The following is a 15,891-nucleotide window of genomic DNA, read 5'->3' as shown; positions in this document are numbered from 1 at the left end:
TAGCTATGACTGGGTAGGTTAGAGTGGAACCAAGTGAAGGCAAGCCCACTGAGTTAGACAATGGAGTAGAGGCGTTGGAGGAGGTCAGTTTCATCGACCGTGTCAAAGGCTGTAGACAGGAAAAGAAGAATGAGGAGGGATAGTTTACCATGGCCACAGTCACAGAGGATTGTGACTTTGATAAGGGCAGTTTCAGTGCCGTGGCAGGGGCAGAAACTTAATTGGAGTTTCAGGAAAAATGGGCATGGATTTGGGAGGCGACGAGATGTTCAACAAAATTGGAGCGGAAAGGGAGGTTGGAGATGGGGTGGTCGTCTACAATGACAGATGGGTCAAGGAGGAGGGTATTGAAAGGAAGGAGGACAGTCCTGAGAGGGACCCACTTACAATGTCAGTGAGCATGTGGGGGGGAGGAAGGGAAGTTCGGTGGTCAGCAATTTAGTGAGAATGGGGTCAAGAACATAAGAATCAGCAGCAGGAGTGGATCTTACAGCCCCTCGAGCCTGCTCCGTCATTCAATAAGATCATGGCTGATCTTCGACTTCAACTCCACTTTCCCGCCAATCCCCATATCCCTTGATTCCCCTAGAGTCCAAAAATCTATCCATCTCAATAAGAACGGTGCAGGCAGTGAATCTCAAGGACAAGATGAGCTCGGAGGGGGCATGACAGGACATAGAAGAGAAAGATGAGGGGCTAGGGCAGGGGGAGGTTTGGCTTGGCAGGAAAGGGGAAGGTGGATGCAGCAAAGGCAGCTGAATGGATGGTCTTAATCTTAGTGACAAAGATGTCCATTTATTGCTATAAAGTTAGATTTAGCATATATAGGGTTAACTCCCAGAGATTAAAAAGACATTTAGCATACCCCATAGCAGTTCACATCCTAATGCTAGAATGGTTTCCATTCAATGTATCCAGCAGGGGTTTTTGTTGAATAGACAATACAGGTACAATAAGTTTTCACATCAAGAGGACGTCATTTCATTCAAAGTAGTAACTTTGGCAGCTCGGCAAGTCACCCCTCCACACACACAGCTGAGGGAGGCATCAGAAGACTGTCTATGGGCAGTCAGAGGCAGTGAGAGAGACAGGGAGATGAGTCTATGGTGAATCCCAGACCCCTCTCTAATTTAATCCCATTGACTGTATATTTCTGATATTTATGACCCAAGTGTAATACTTCATATTTCGTTTGACTACCCAATCTCATCACCAATCTCAATCCTGTAAATCTCTAGCTGCAGCCTCTGTCGCTACCCATCTCCCTATTTTAGTCTCGTCAGTAAATTTAGCAAGTTTGCAGTTGGTTTCTTTATGTAGCTTGGTAACAATAGGGGTTTAAGCACTGACCCTGCTGGACTCCACTCAACCTCCCCCGCCAGTCTGACATTACACCTCTCAAGTTTTCTGTTTTTCGCCCAGTCCCATGTTCTACCGTGGGCTCCTGTGGCTTTTAGTTTAGTTTGAAATCTTTCAAGTAAACTTTGCCAGGTCCAAATGAACTATTTACTTTGTCTGTCTGTTCAGAGAAGTCAAGGTGGTTTGTCAGTTAGGAAGACCCTGTCTAAACCCAGGTGAATATTGCTGTACAGGTTCTTGTCCAAGATGGAATAGATTCCAGTACTTTTCCTGCTGATGTGAGGCTATAAGGCTAGTGATTATCTGGGTTAGAGATGCTGCCTTTTCTCAACATAGGGGCTGGCTGTGCTTGCTGCCTGCAGTCCTGTGCAGCTCGTTGGTGGCCGGTACTTCCTTCCTGGCGATAGACAGCATTACTGCAAACATTCCTCACATAGTCTGTTTCATCTACATCACCTGACCTGGGGACACCTAGGACGTTGGAGATTCTACAGAAACTGCATGGCAACTCAGTGTTTCCCTATCTTACTCAATACGCGCAAAACACATTAGTAACATTCCAGCTGTTGTACCTTCTGCAAATTCATGGGGATGGGAGGGGAGGGTAAACCCTGTTGTTTCCAAAGAAGAGTACCTTTAGAGTCCTGGTTGGAGCCCAGCCTGTGCCATCGATGGAGTGTTCCCTCAGCAAGCTGCAAAACACAAAAAACAGATTTCAGCAAGAGGCTGGTGGTGTTTCACCAGTGGAGAAGTTTCCAACAGCAAACCTTTTGAAAATGACTTACTATATCTAGGCTTTGCCATGGAACAGTTAGCTAGTCCTCCCGGGGGATTGAAACATTTCTGAAATAGGATTTTAACACAAAAAACAGCTACAATGCATCCTTTAAATTTGTTACTGGATAATTTGTAAAATGTTATTTTTGCTAACATCAAATTGTCTCTGAGGAACCTCCAAAGCAATGGTAGTGCTCAGGATCGTTACACCAGAATCACCGCATGCCAGTTCAAACAACGTTTGAACTGCACACAGCCAGCCTGCACACAGCCACACAAATACTTAGAAAACAACTACTGAATCTGTCCACAAGAGTTTAAATATCTTAATCAGAATAGATTTCTTACACAGTCAAATCACCTAGAAGACTTTTGCAGGACACAGGCATTTGTAGACTTCCTGATATGATGTTGGTACATGGGGAAAGGCAATATTCTTGCCTACCGCATGGAGTCTAAATATCAATTACAGAAACTGAAATAGAGTTGAAAGCTGCACTCTTACTTTAAACACTGACAGGCAATACATTGCTTTTATGGCAAAAGAAGATTTTCCTGTCAAAAATATTACAAACTTGAGACATTAACTGACTTCCTTTCAAGAGGAGCTGATGGTCAAATTAGAGATAATGAATTTATCTCACATTCTTTGACAGTTGTCAACATCAGAACCATTTCCACTGCCTAATTGGAATCTACAAAGAAACACCACTGCTCATCAAAGGATCAATTACATAATTAGATTGCGTTCAGGGAACAACCTAGAGCATTCGACTGGCCTCTCAAATTTTTGCATGCATTTAACATTTCAAAGAGATGATGGTATTTCTGAAGTAAATGACCTATGGAAATGTTGAGTACCTCTAGGCAGCAGCAGCCAACTTCCTGGCACCACGGGTGGCTCTGCTGCACAGGCTGGGGGGAAAAAGAGTGGAAGAGCTATAGTGATAGGGGACTCAATTGTAAGGGGAATAGACAGGCGTTTCTGCGGCCGCAACCGAGACTCCAGGATGGTATGTTGCCTCCCTGGTGCAAGGGTCAAGGACGTCTCGGAGCGGCTACAGAACATTTTGGAGGGGGAGGGCGAACAGCCAGCTGTTGTGGTGCACATAGGCACCAACGATTTTGGTAAAAAAGGGGATGAGGTCCTAAAAGCAGAATATAGGGAGTTAGGAGGTAAATTAAAAAATAGGACCTCAAAGGTAGTAATCTCAGGATTGCTGCCAGTGCCACGTGCTAGTCAGAGTAGAAATAGGAGGATATTTCAAATGAATACATGGCTAGAGGAATGGTGCAAGGGGGAGGGATTCAAATTCCTGGGACACTGGAACCGGTTCTGGGGGAGGTGGGACCAGTACAAACCGGACGGTCTGCACCTGGGCAGGGCCGGGACCGCTGTCCTAGGGGGAGTGTTTGCTCGTGCTGTTGGGGAGGGTTTAAATTAAAGTGGCAGGGGGTTGGGAACCTGAGCAGGGAGACAGAGGAAAGCGTATCAGGAAGGGACAGAAGGTATGGAGTAATAGGTAAAGTGTTAAAAAAGGAAAAAGCAGGAACTAAGTGTCACAAAACATATTTGAAAGTTCTTTATCTGAATGCACGTAGCATTCGTAACAAAATGGACGAGTTAACGGCACAAATAACTACGTATGGGTATGATCTTGTGGCCATTACAGAAACATGGCTGCAGGGTGACAACGACTGGGAATTAAATATGCCAGGGTATTTAACAATCAGGAAGGACAGGCAGGAAGGAAGGGGAGGTGGGGTGGCTATGTTAATAAAGGAAGGAATCACTGTAATACAGAGAAATGATATTGGGACAAAGGATCAAGATAATGAAACAGTTTGGGTAGAGATAAGGAATAATAAGGGGAAAAAAACACTAGTGGGCGTAGTATATAGGCCTCCTAATAGTTGCAACTCTGCTGGAAGAAGTATTAATCAGGAAATAGTCGGGGCATGTAACAAGGGAACAGCTATAATTATGAAGGATTTTAACTATCATATTAACTGGACAAATCAAATTGGGCAGGGCAGCCTTGAGGAAGAGTTCATTGAGTGCATTAGGGATGGATTTCTTGAGCAGTATGTAACTGATCCTACAAGGGGGCAGGCAACCTTGGACCTGGTCCTGTGTAATGAGTCAGGATTAATTAATGATGTCCTAGTTAAGGATCTCCTTGGAATGAGTGACCACAACATGGTTGAATTCCATATCCAATTAGAGGGTGAGAAGGTTGATTCTCAAACAAGCGTACTGAGCTTGAATAAAGGAGACTATGATGGTATGAGAGCGGAATTGATTAAAGTGGACTGGGAAAATAGATTAAAGGGTAAGACGGTACATGAGCAGTGGTGTTCATTCAAGGAGTTATTTTACAACTTTCAAAATAAATATATTCCACTGAGGAAAAAAGGGTGCAAAAGAAATGATAGCCATCCATGGCTAAATAAAGAAACCAAGGATAGTATCCGACTAAAAACAAGGACATATAAGGTAGCCAAACTTAGTGGGAGGATAGAAGATTGGGAAGTCTTCAAAAGACAGCAAAAAGTAACTAAAGGATTGATTAAGAAAGGGAAGTTAGATTATGAAAAGAAATTAGCAAAAAATATAAAAACAGATAGCAAGAGTTTCTATAGTTATATAAAAAGAAAAAGGGTGGCTAAGGCAAACGTAGGTCCTTTAGAGGATGAGACCAGGAAATTAATGGTGGGAAACATGGAGATGGCAAAAATGCTGAACAAATATTTTGTTTCAGTCTTTACGGTAGAGGACACTAAGAATATCCCAACACTGGACAAACAGGGGACTCTAGGGGGGGAGGAGCTAAATACGATTAAAATCACGAAGGAGATGGTACTCAGTAAAATAATGGGACTCAAAGCGGATAAATCCCCTGGACCTGATGGCTTACATCCTAGGGTCTTGAGGGAAGTGGCAGTGGGGATTGTGGATGCTTTGGTAATAATTTTCCAAAATTCCCTGGACTCAGGAGAGGTCCCGGCAGATTGGAAAACTGCTAATGTAACACCGTTATTTAAAAAGGGTAGTAGGCAGAAGGCTGGAAATTATAGGCCAGTTAGCCTAACATCAGTGGTGGGTAAAATTTTGGAGTCTATTATTAAGGAGACAGTAACGGAACATTTAGATAAGCATAATTTAATAGGACAAAGTCAGCATGGCTTTATGAAGGGGAAGTCATGTCTGACAAATTTGCTTGAGTTCTTTGAGGACATAACGTACAGGGTGGATAAAGAGGAACCAGTGGACGTAGTGTATTTAGACTTCCAGAAGGCATTCGACAAGGTGCCACAAAAAAGATTATTGCTTAAGATAAAAAATCACAGGATTGGGGGTAATATTCTGGCATGGGTGGAGGTTTGGTTATCTAACAGGAAGCAGAGAGTTGGGATAAATGGTTCATTCTCGGACTGGCAACCAGTAGCCAGTGGTGTTCCGCAGGGGTCGGTGCTGGGTCCCCAACTCTTTACAATCTATATTAACGATTTGGAGGAGGGGACCGAGTGCAACATATCAAAATTTGCAGATGATACAAAGATGGGAGGGAAAGTAGAGAGTGAGGAGGACATAAAAAACCTACAAGGGGATATAGACAGGCTGGGTGAGTGGGCGGAGATTTGGCAGATGCAATATAATATTGGAAAATGTGAGGTTATGCACTTTGGCAGGAAAAATCAGAGAGCAAGTTATTATCTTAATGGCGAGAAACTGGAAAGTACTGCAGTACAAAGGGATCTGGGGGTCCTAGTGCAAGAAAATCAAAAAGTTAGTATGCAGGTGCAGCAGGTGATCAAGAAGGCCAACGGAATGTTGGCTTTTATTGCTAGGGGGATAGAATATAAAAACAGGGAGGTATTGCTGCAGTTATATAAGGTATTGGTGAGACCGCACCTGGAATACTGCATACAATTTTGGTGTCCACACTTAAGAAAAGACATACTTGCTCTCGAGGCAGTACAAAGAAGGTTCACTCGGTTAATCCCGGGGATGAGGGGGCGGACATATGAGGAGAGGTTGAGTAGATTGGGACTCTACTCATTGGAGTTCAGAAGAATGAGAGGCGATCTTATTGAAACATATAAGATTGTGAAGGGGCTTGATCGGGTGGATGCGGTAAGGATGTTCCCAAAGATGGGTGAAACTAGAACTAGGGGGCATAATCTTAGAATAAGGGGCTGCTCTTTCAAAACTGAAATGAGGAGAAACTTCTTCACTCAGAGGGTGGTAGGTCTGTGGAATTTGCTGTCCCAGGAAGCTGTGGAAGCTACATCATTAGATAAATTTAAAACAGAAATAGACAGTTTCCTAGAAGTAAAGGGAATTCGGGGTTATGGGGAGCGGGCAGGAAATTGGACATGAAGCTGAGTTTGGATCGGTCAAGGCCCTGTGGGTGGCGGAGAGGGCCCAGGGGCTGAGTGGCCGGGTCCTGCTCCTACTACTTGTGTTCTTTAGATTTGTGGTTGGGATCAGATCAGCCATGATCTTATTGAATGGCAGAGCAGGCTCGAGGGGCCGATTGGCCTACTCCTGCACCTATTTCTTATGTTCTTATGTTCTTATATTGTCTTTCTCTTCACAGAGACTAAGGAATTGTAAGAATACAGCTAAATACAGATCATTTTAAATTCATTAGCCTATATAAAACTTTATATGATAAAGATATGACAAGGAATTTTAAAGTTTGAAGTAATAGGGAGCTGTGATTCTGCCAGATCTTCCCTCCAGTTGGGACCCATCTCAGGAATCCACGATAGAGTCTGACCTCAGCAACAACTGGTTCAGTCAAAAGGCTCACAAGTACTATCAAGTCTGAGTGTGCGAGCACCACTGTTCCCCCATGGAGACCAGGACGACAACCTAGACACTGTCAGTGCCCTAGCGCCACTTGGTCAACTGAAGGTGTGCACTTGATCATTTTAAAATATGTGTATAAAACAAATCAGCCATTTGCAATCAATCAAAACCTGACAAGCATCAAACTAAAGCAATACCTCAAACAGATTTCTCCAGTTTCGGTAATATTGGGGTGCCAAATTCTGGTCAAACATTTAACCTTGGGAGGCTGCAGAAAAAGAAAAATGAAAGTCAGTTTTCAAGTTCACTTGTGTTGAGTTGGATGATGTTCTACCGCCTTGAAGAAGTCAAACCAGGTGATATTTGAGCAAAATGGGAATGCTGCGAGTTACATTTATAAAGTTATTGAGAGGTGTCTTGGTTAAATGGCAAAACTTACCAGCCAGACCTCCCCAAAAGAAATGTGGCATTAGTGATGGGAAAGAACAGACAGGCTGCGAATAATGCTTCAGGTGCACAAGGACCAGTCAGAAAAAACATTCAATACACCAGCCTGTGTTTCCAAACACATTCAGAAGGTAATTTACTAACCAAGAAATGAATCAGATGAAAAAATTGCTTGTATTCCATTTACATTCCAGATATCATGAGTAATACAGTCAAGCCCACTGGGAAAACAATGAGGGTGCACCAATCCCATTAATAACCATTTAACCCCAGAACTTTACAGGGTGGCATCAATGGCAAATGACAGAGATAACCCTGTGTTGTGAACAATGAGATGCGCACACCTTTAAGGCACTGGCACTCTTCTCTGTAGGCAAAGTTCAAGTGATAAATGGTCATCACCAGTGGCATTGGGCTGTGCCTCAAGCTTTGGTTGCAGGTCGCTGTGTTGTTTTACCATTGATAGCACGTGTGAAACTAGACACAAGGACAGGACCACAGTCACAGTAAGAGAGGGAAGGACCACAGTCACAGTAAGAGAGGGAAGGACCACAGTCACAGTAAGAGAGGGAAGGACCACAGTCACAGTAAGAGAGGGAAGGACCACAGTCACAGTAAGAGAGGGAAGGACCACAGTCACAGTAAGAGAGGGAAGGACCACAGTCACAGTAAGAGAGGGAAGGACCACAGTCAAAGTAAGAGAGGGAAGGACCACAGTCACAGTAAGAAAGGGAAGGACCACAGTCACAGTAAGAGAGGGAAGGACCACAGTCACAGTAAGAGAGGGAAGGACCACAGTCACAGTAAGAAAGGGAAGGACCACAGTCACAGTAAGAGAGGGAAGGACCACAGTCACAGTAAGAGAGGGAAGGACCACAGTCACAGTAAGAAAGGGAAGGACCACAGTCACAGTAAGAGAGGGAAGGACCACAGTCACAGTAAGAGAGGGAAGGACCACAGTCACAGTAAGAAAGGGAAGGACCACAGTCACAGTAAGAGAGGGAAGGACCACAGTCACAGTAAGAGGTGCAGTGTCAGTGTGAAAGGTTGGAGAGTTGGATGGGGTACAGTAACTGTGTGAAAGGGTGGGGTGTACTTTTTCTCTGATAGAATCATAGAAAGGTTACAGCAGGGAAGGAGGCCATTTGACCCATCGAGTCCATGCCAGCTCTATGCAAGAGCAATCCAGCTAGTCCCACTCCCCCGCCCTATCCCCGTAGCCCTGCAAATTTTTTCCCATCAAGTACTTATCCAATTCTTTTTTGAAAGCCACGGTTGAATCTGCCTCCACCACCCCCTCGGGCAGTGCATTCCAGATCATAACCACTCATTGTATAAAAAAGTATTTCCTCATATCACCTTTGGTTCTTTTTAATCACCTTAAATCAATGTCCTCAGGTTCTTGACCCTTCCACCAATGGGAACAGTTTCTCTCTATCTAGTCTGTTTAGACCTTTCATGATTTTGAACACCTCTATCAAATCTCCTCTCAACCTTCTCTGCTCTAAGGGGAACAACCCCAGCTTCTCCAGTCTATCCACATAACTGAAGTCCCTCATCCCTGGAATTATTCCAGTAAATCTCTTCTGCACCCTCTCTGAGACCTTCACATCCTTCCTAAAGATAGGGTGGAAAGTTGTAGGGAAGCTGAGGATTGTAACAATCTTGAGGAGTGATGGTTGTGGAAATGATAATAAAGCTGTTGGCCTGTATGAAGGGGGAGCCTACACTGTCTGCCAGCCTCCCACAAGCTGAGCCATTCTGTAACAAGCCTGTTTCCTACCAGCTGTAAGGAATCTTACAACACCAGGTTATAACCTGGCGTTGTAAGATTCCTTACATTTGTCCACCCCAGTCCATCACCGGCATCTCCACATCCTACCCAGCTGAGCAGAGACAATTATGTAGCAGATTCCTGATATTGATAAAAGGAAAGCAATATCCTCCAGCTCAAATAACAGGAAAAGTTCAGCAGTTTAGTATGCCTTACACGATCTGCTACCCCATCCATCACCAGGGACCTGCTGTACTGAGACAGTCCGAGCTGCACTTTGTGTGGGCAGAGCAAGCAGCCCAATTTATCTGAGGATTGTTCCGGGAGTTAATAGCTTCACTGTAAGATTCCCAGAAATGTCACTTGCCCACCCTGGGGGAGCTCTGCCTTTATCAGAGTGCAGGAGTGCAATTCCATTCAGATCCGAACACATCGATACTGCTACCATCCACAGAACATATCAACAGCTCAGTACATGTACCCCAGAAATCACCAGCACAGACCCTTCTCCACATCACAGTCCAGAGTCACTCCCAGTCCCTTCTCCACATCACAGTCCAGAGTCACTCCCAGACCCTTCTCCACATCACAGTCCAGAGTCACTCCCAGACCCTTCTCCACATCACAGTCCAGAGTCACTCCCAGACCCTTCCCCACATCACAGTCCAGAGTCACTCCCAGACCCTTCCCCACATCACAGTCCAGAGTCACTCCCAGACCCTTCTCCACATCACAGTCCAGAGTCACTCCCAGACTCTTCCCCACATCACAGTCCAGAGTCACTCCCAGACCCTTCTCCACATCACAGTCCAGAGTCACTCCCAGACTCTTCCCCACATCACAGTCCAGAGTCACTCCCAGACCCTTCTCCACATCACAGTCCAGAGTCACTCCCAGACTCTTCCCCACATCACAGTCCAGAGTCACTCCCAGACCCTTCTCCACATCACAGTCCAGAGTCACTCCCAGACTCTTCTCCACATCACAGTCCAGAGTCACTCCCAGTCCCTTCTCCACATCAGTCCAGAGTCACTCCCAGACTCTTCCCCACATCACAGTCCAGAGTCACTCCCAGACTCTTCCCCACATCACAGTCCAGAGTCACTCCCAGACTCTTCCCCACATCACAGTCCAGAGTCACTCCCAGACTCTTCCCCACATCACAATCCAGTTACTCCCAGTCCCTTGCCCACATCACAATCCAGAGTCACTCCCAGATCCTTCCCCACATCACAATCCAGAGTCACTCCCAGATCCTTCCCCACATCACAATCCAGAGTCACTCCCACACCCTTCCTCACATCACAATCCAGAGTCACTCCCGGATTCTATCCCGTCTCACCCGGTCAGTTATGCCTAGAATAGGACCTGTGGTCGGGTGAAAGAAGTCGGCCCGTCTGCTCTCTTCCTGTTCGAGGGTCTGCTGGGAACGATTTGAACGATCAGGCCATTATGGCTGGTAGGGTAACGGGGTGGAAAGCTCGCTGGCTCCTCAGAGCCAGGCAAAGGGGGTGGAGCCAAAGATGAAGGATCACCGGCTGCTCAGGGAACCAGAGGCAGCAGCAGGTGTGGAGCTGAGGAGGCTCCTGCTGCCACAGTGACACCGCCCATGTAATATCATCCAAGGGGGCCGAGGGATCCCTGTACAAAACCTCACCACCATTGGAATCCGGCTAGTTTGGAGCACTGAGAGCTGGCAGAGGGTTAAAGTGTGTGGGAGCTCAGCACATCAGCGACAAACAGTCTGAATCAGCAAGATGCTATTATGAAGACAGATTCTTGGTTCAACACTTCAAATCAAAACCATTTAAGGGACAGGTATCAGGAGAGTTCTGACAGATAGTGGGAGTGAAGGTGAACCTGAAACTCTTACTAAAAATGGCCCATGATTTCTCTCACACAGGACACTGGGGGTAAAACACAGCAGCCAGATTGTTGCAACTACTTCCATTGGCTCATTATTTCCACGACATGACTGAATTTTATAATATACACATCCAAAGCCAACCTCTGGGTAAACTGGTGGATGGCAGTAGTCCACCATCGTGACCACTGCTCAAAAGATTGGACAGATACTGTAGGCCCATGTCTGACAGGAGTCAGTATTAACCGTGGTAGACTACATGTCTGGGTATCCAGACACAGGACCTCTCATCAAAGTCGAGGCATTGCTAGAAATGCTCACTCGGGTTGGGTTCCAGACAAGTGTTCTTCCATAAAACAAGTAAGCATGTAAACGTAAACATGTTTAACAGGCCTGTACTTTGGTGCAAACAAAGACAATCTGGATATTTCAGAGACAATCATTTCATGGGAGCTAGTTTTAAGTTGGTCAGGCACCCAGTACTGAAAAAACACCTCCACACTGCCCCATACCATCCTCAGACAGACTGGTAGAGAGGTTTAATGACACTCATATGGTCCATTCATACACTGAACAGAATCCCCAGGATTAGAATAAAATGTTTCCATATTTGCTGACGGGCAGATAACCCAAGAATCTACAGGCCTCTCACCATTTCAATTCCTCTCGGGCCACCGAGGGACAGCATCAGGGAAGGGCACTGATGAGGACAGAGAGTAAACTACTTTCTTAAATTATTTGTTGGACTATAACCTGGTGTTGTAAGATTCCTTACATTCTTAAATTAAGGGATGGCTCAACTAGGTTGGCTGAACTTACACAAGAGGATCTAAAATGTGCGCAGGCAAAAGAGCCAGAGGCGACATGAGGAAACATTTCTTTACGATCTGTTACGATCTGGAATGCACTGCCTGAAAGGGTGGTGGAAGCAGATTCAATAGTAACTTTCAAAAGGGAATTGGATAAATACTTGAAAAGGAAAAATTTACAGTGCTATGGGGAAAAAAGCAGGGGAGTGGGACTAATTGGGTAGCTCTTTCAAAGAGTCGGCGCAGGCACGATGGGCTGAATGGCTTCCTCCTGTGCTGTATCTACCATGACCCTAAGAAAAGCTGGTACCAGGCACTGGGAGTATCAGGCAGGCCAGGTTAGTGCTGCTGCCTGTGAAGCTACAGCTACAGGCTGACCGGGTGGGTCTGCACGCGGTGGTGGAAAGGCACAAAGAGGTAGATGTTGCAGTTGAGACTCAATCAACCACGAAAGTGCTGGATTTGCTGCATGTTAAAATCCTGTCTCTCCTGCAAGGAAGTGACACTATGTATCACCACCACTCCAGTCCAGAGAGGAAGGAGTGAGTGTAAATATATTACTGAGAGTAAAATGGGTTTCTCAGTAAACAAGGTCACTCGAACAGTTCAGTTATCTCCCACACAGAAACAGAAAGCTAGGAGATTGCTGCCAAGGTTTCAGTCACTGTTCTTTGACAAACCCGGCTCTGCAAAGCAATCTGTACTGAAGGTGATCACGAACACTTGAAAGGCAGGGCTTCAGGGCACATACCCCATGCCACGCAGTGTGAGGAAACACAAAGTGAGGAAAGTAACAGAGAAGCTGGGTGCAAAACGGTCATCGTAACTCTGGTGGGATTAGTCCCCAAGAATAACAAGTCCATGTGACTGCGTGTAAATTACTGGAAACTAAACAACTCGAGTGAAGCTGAGGCTTACCTGCTGCCTCGCATGGAGTGGATCTTGGAGAAGCCCAGGAGCACCAAGTATCTGGTGCCTATCGATTTGACCAAAGGTTATTGGCAAGTACCATTTAGCACACCAGCCGAGTCCCACTCCACTTTTAGTACACAGTCAGTAACGTACAAGTTTACATTTGTGCACATTCCAACAGTTGATTCTGACCTGACAGGGGTGGGATTACACCCTTTCAGACATTATAGGACCTTGCTTTGCAATGGCATCAAACAGAGTTTTTAGTTGGATATGGGAGGAACACTTTACCCATGCCAGTTACGCATTAATCTGGTTACCTAAAACAGAGTTGACGGTTAAGGTTAAAACATGTAACAACGACATGACTGAGGTATTGTAATTAGGTCACAGTCTGGCAGGGAAAATAGAGACTCAACCAGGTAAAGGTGGGCTCCATCAGACACTGGGCCCACCCCACCATCAAGAAACAAGTCCCGGGCTTCCTTTGGTTAGCTGGATATTACCTCAGATTTATTCCGAAGGGCAGTAATACAGCCAAACCAGAACTGACCTGACCCGGAACATGAATCCCAACCAAGTGATTGGGGCCGGTGATGCACAAGATGCTTTTGTAAAACTGAAAGATGCCCCACGTGCAGACCCTGTGCTAGTTTGTCCCAATTATTCCTGACCTTTTATAGCTTACACTGATACATTGGGCTAAGCATCGGTGCTGTACTGAGCTAGGTAAATGATCTTGGTGAGGAGGAACCAGCTATTCACCTGAGTCACATGCTGCTACAACTGTACATTTACAGATCAGCCTATTGTACTCTGACCACTACCTCAGTGTGGGCACTGTCGACTTGCGACAAAAGTGCACAGCTGTTGCAATGAAGGATGCGTCATCACTGTGGTTACCAAGGCTGGAACGCTGGTGTGTTGTCATAAGCTGGATATCTGTGGTTTTACTCCTCACAAGTATCAAAACCAAAAGGTGGGAACTGATGTGACAAAAATGAAGTAATATTGTCTAACATTTAGCTAGGTATTGGCTTCTTGAATTCTGTGATGGTACATAAAGGGTTAAAAAGTTACAGTACCATAGCGATAAGGGTTATGGCACTTTACTAGCAACCCAAAGCTCATTAAATCCCATCGTAGAAAATTATGAAATTCAATTCAACAAATCTGGTAAATTGTGGGGTAGTCTGGATGGGTCAGTAATATCCTTCAGAAAGGGGACCCTGATACCCTCGGCATCCTGCCCAAAACAGGATAACTCTAGTCCCATATCTGGCCAGAGATCCCTCCACCCGCAATCTATTCACTCACAAACCCTCCCTCTCGTTCTCCTGTCACTCAGTCCCTCACTCTCCCCCGTCACTCAGTCCCTCACTCTCCCCCGTCAATCAGTCCCTCCCCCCACAATCTATTCACTCACAAAACCTCCCTCTCATTCTCCCGTCACTCAGTCCCTCCTCACCACGATCTATTCACTCACAACCTCTCCCTCACTCTCCAGTCACTCAGTCCTTCACTCTCCTGTCATTCAGTCCCTCCCCCCCACAATCTATTCACTCACTGACCCTCCCCCCACAATCTATTCACTCACAACCCCACCCCCTCACTCTCCTATTACTCAGTCCCTCACAATCTGTTCAGTCCCTCATAATCTATTCACTCCCAATCCCTCCCCCCCACAATCTATTCACTCACAACCTCCCCCCTCACTCTCCAGTTATTCAGTCCCTCTCCCTCACTCAGTCCCTCCCCACACAATGCATTCACTCAGAGCCTCTTTCCCTTCCTGCAGCATGAACAATTCAATCCTACCTTCCACCATTAATTTCCCCAGATTTTTTCAATCGATAGGGCCGACTTTTTCCTGTAATTAAATTGCTCGGCACTCTCTTATTAAATTCAGGGCCTAATCTGCCGCTATTAGACAGGACACTTTGGAGACAGTGTCTTCATTGTAAAATTAGAGCAGACAGGTTTAATTAACAATTACAGCTCACTCACACACATCACCCCCGCACACCAGACATGGGGCCCGGTACAATCTGACAAAGTACAGATGCCTCCTGTACAGAGATATTACTCTGGGCATTACTCAGTGTTCCAATAATGGGATTTCATCATTAGTTCTGTGCCCAGTCCTGTATGCATTAGAAACAGAAGGAGAGCTTTATAACATCTGCTGCAGCAAACCTTCCCACCTTCAACAACACTACCGTATGAAGGTCACTCCACAGGGCCATTGAAAGCAGTACGTGAACTAATCTTACAACAAGGCATCATTCTGCAGCTGACATCAGTCTGTGTTCCAGCCCTAGGACTAGACCCAATCTCAGTCTGCCCACAAACTCCCTGACTACCCACAAATACATAATCAGTGTTGGATAAAAACACAACTGGATCACGTACTGTTTAGACAAATCACCAGCAGGTGCTGCTAACCAATCCTCATATCTGAGAGTTCATCTGACTCGTCAATGCCAAGACTATTTTCAATGGTTTCAATGGCTGGAAGGGATTTTTAAATCAATCTGCTTATTAACATGAACACAATACTGAGAATGTAAAGGGTGGGGACTAGGTTAACATTTGGGACACCAAGTACTGGGATGCAATTTTGAATTCTGACAGTACATTATGGGATTCAAATCATGCTGGAGTGCGCAGGGAGTGCGAATCACTGTGCTACACAAAACCCCAGCAGCAGACCAATATATTGTCAGATCTGTGCAGCATTTTGCGGTCATTTCCATCTCCTGAAATGCATCAATGTTAATGCCAGCTAGTCAATTATTCATAGTCTCAAAGAGACTCCCTGCACTTATTGCTCTAAAGCTACATATAGCCATAGAAACCTGGCCTTTTATGAGAGGACACCAAGCTTACTGCTGCTGCGTGGACGGTCTTTAACCAGTTGTTCATGTGGGAGGTAAACCCTCAGCCTGTTATCACAGGCCCCTGTGGGTAGGGTGCCAACTCTGGTTGGATGTATTCCCGGAGGTTTCATCACATGACCTCCTGCCTCCTACTGCACCGCCCAGTCAAACAGCCTTTATTCCCATCTGCAATATTTTTTTATAACTAATAAACAAAAGTGTTCCAAGAAAATTTAAAAAACACACAATTT

The 15,891-nt window shown here is 45.5% G+C and overlaps 1 protein-coding gene across 5 annotated transcripts in view; it reads right to left on the bottom strand.

The window, feature by feature from the left end:
* The window catches only part of ube2f (ubiquitin-conjugating enzyme E2F (putative)), a 176,666-nt gene that overhangs the window by 39,242 nt on the left and 121,533 nt on the right, over nt 1–15,891 (bottom strand). For all 5 annotated transcript variants that reach the window (XM_067987985.1, XM_067987981.1, XM_067987983.1 and 2 more), the window contains 2 exons: nt 7,153–7,223; nt 1,994–2,051 (listed from right to left, as the gene is read on the bottom strand). In XM_067987985.1, coding sequence (XP_067844086.1) covers nt 1,994–2,051; nt 7,153–7,223 — 129 coding nt within the window. The remainder of the gene's footprint in view (nt 1–1,993; nt 2,052–7,152; nt 7,224–15,891) is intronic.

Source organism: Heptranchias perlo, chromosome 7, assembly GCF_035084215.1.
Source record: "Heptranchias perlo isolate sHepPer1 chromosome 7, sHepPer1.hap1, whole genome shotgun sequence".
NCBI classification, from domain to species: domain Eukaryota; kingdom Metazoa; phylum Chordata; class Chondrichthyes; order Hexanchiformes; family Hexanchidae; genus Heptranchias; species Heptranchias perlo.
This window is presented reverse-complemented; position numbering and strand designations above follow the sequence as displayed.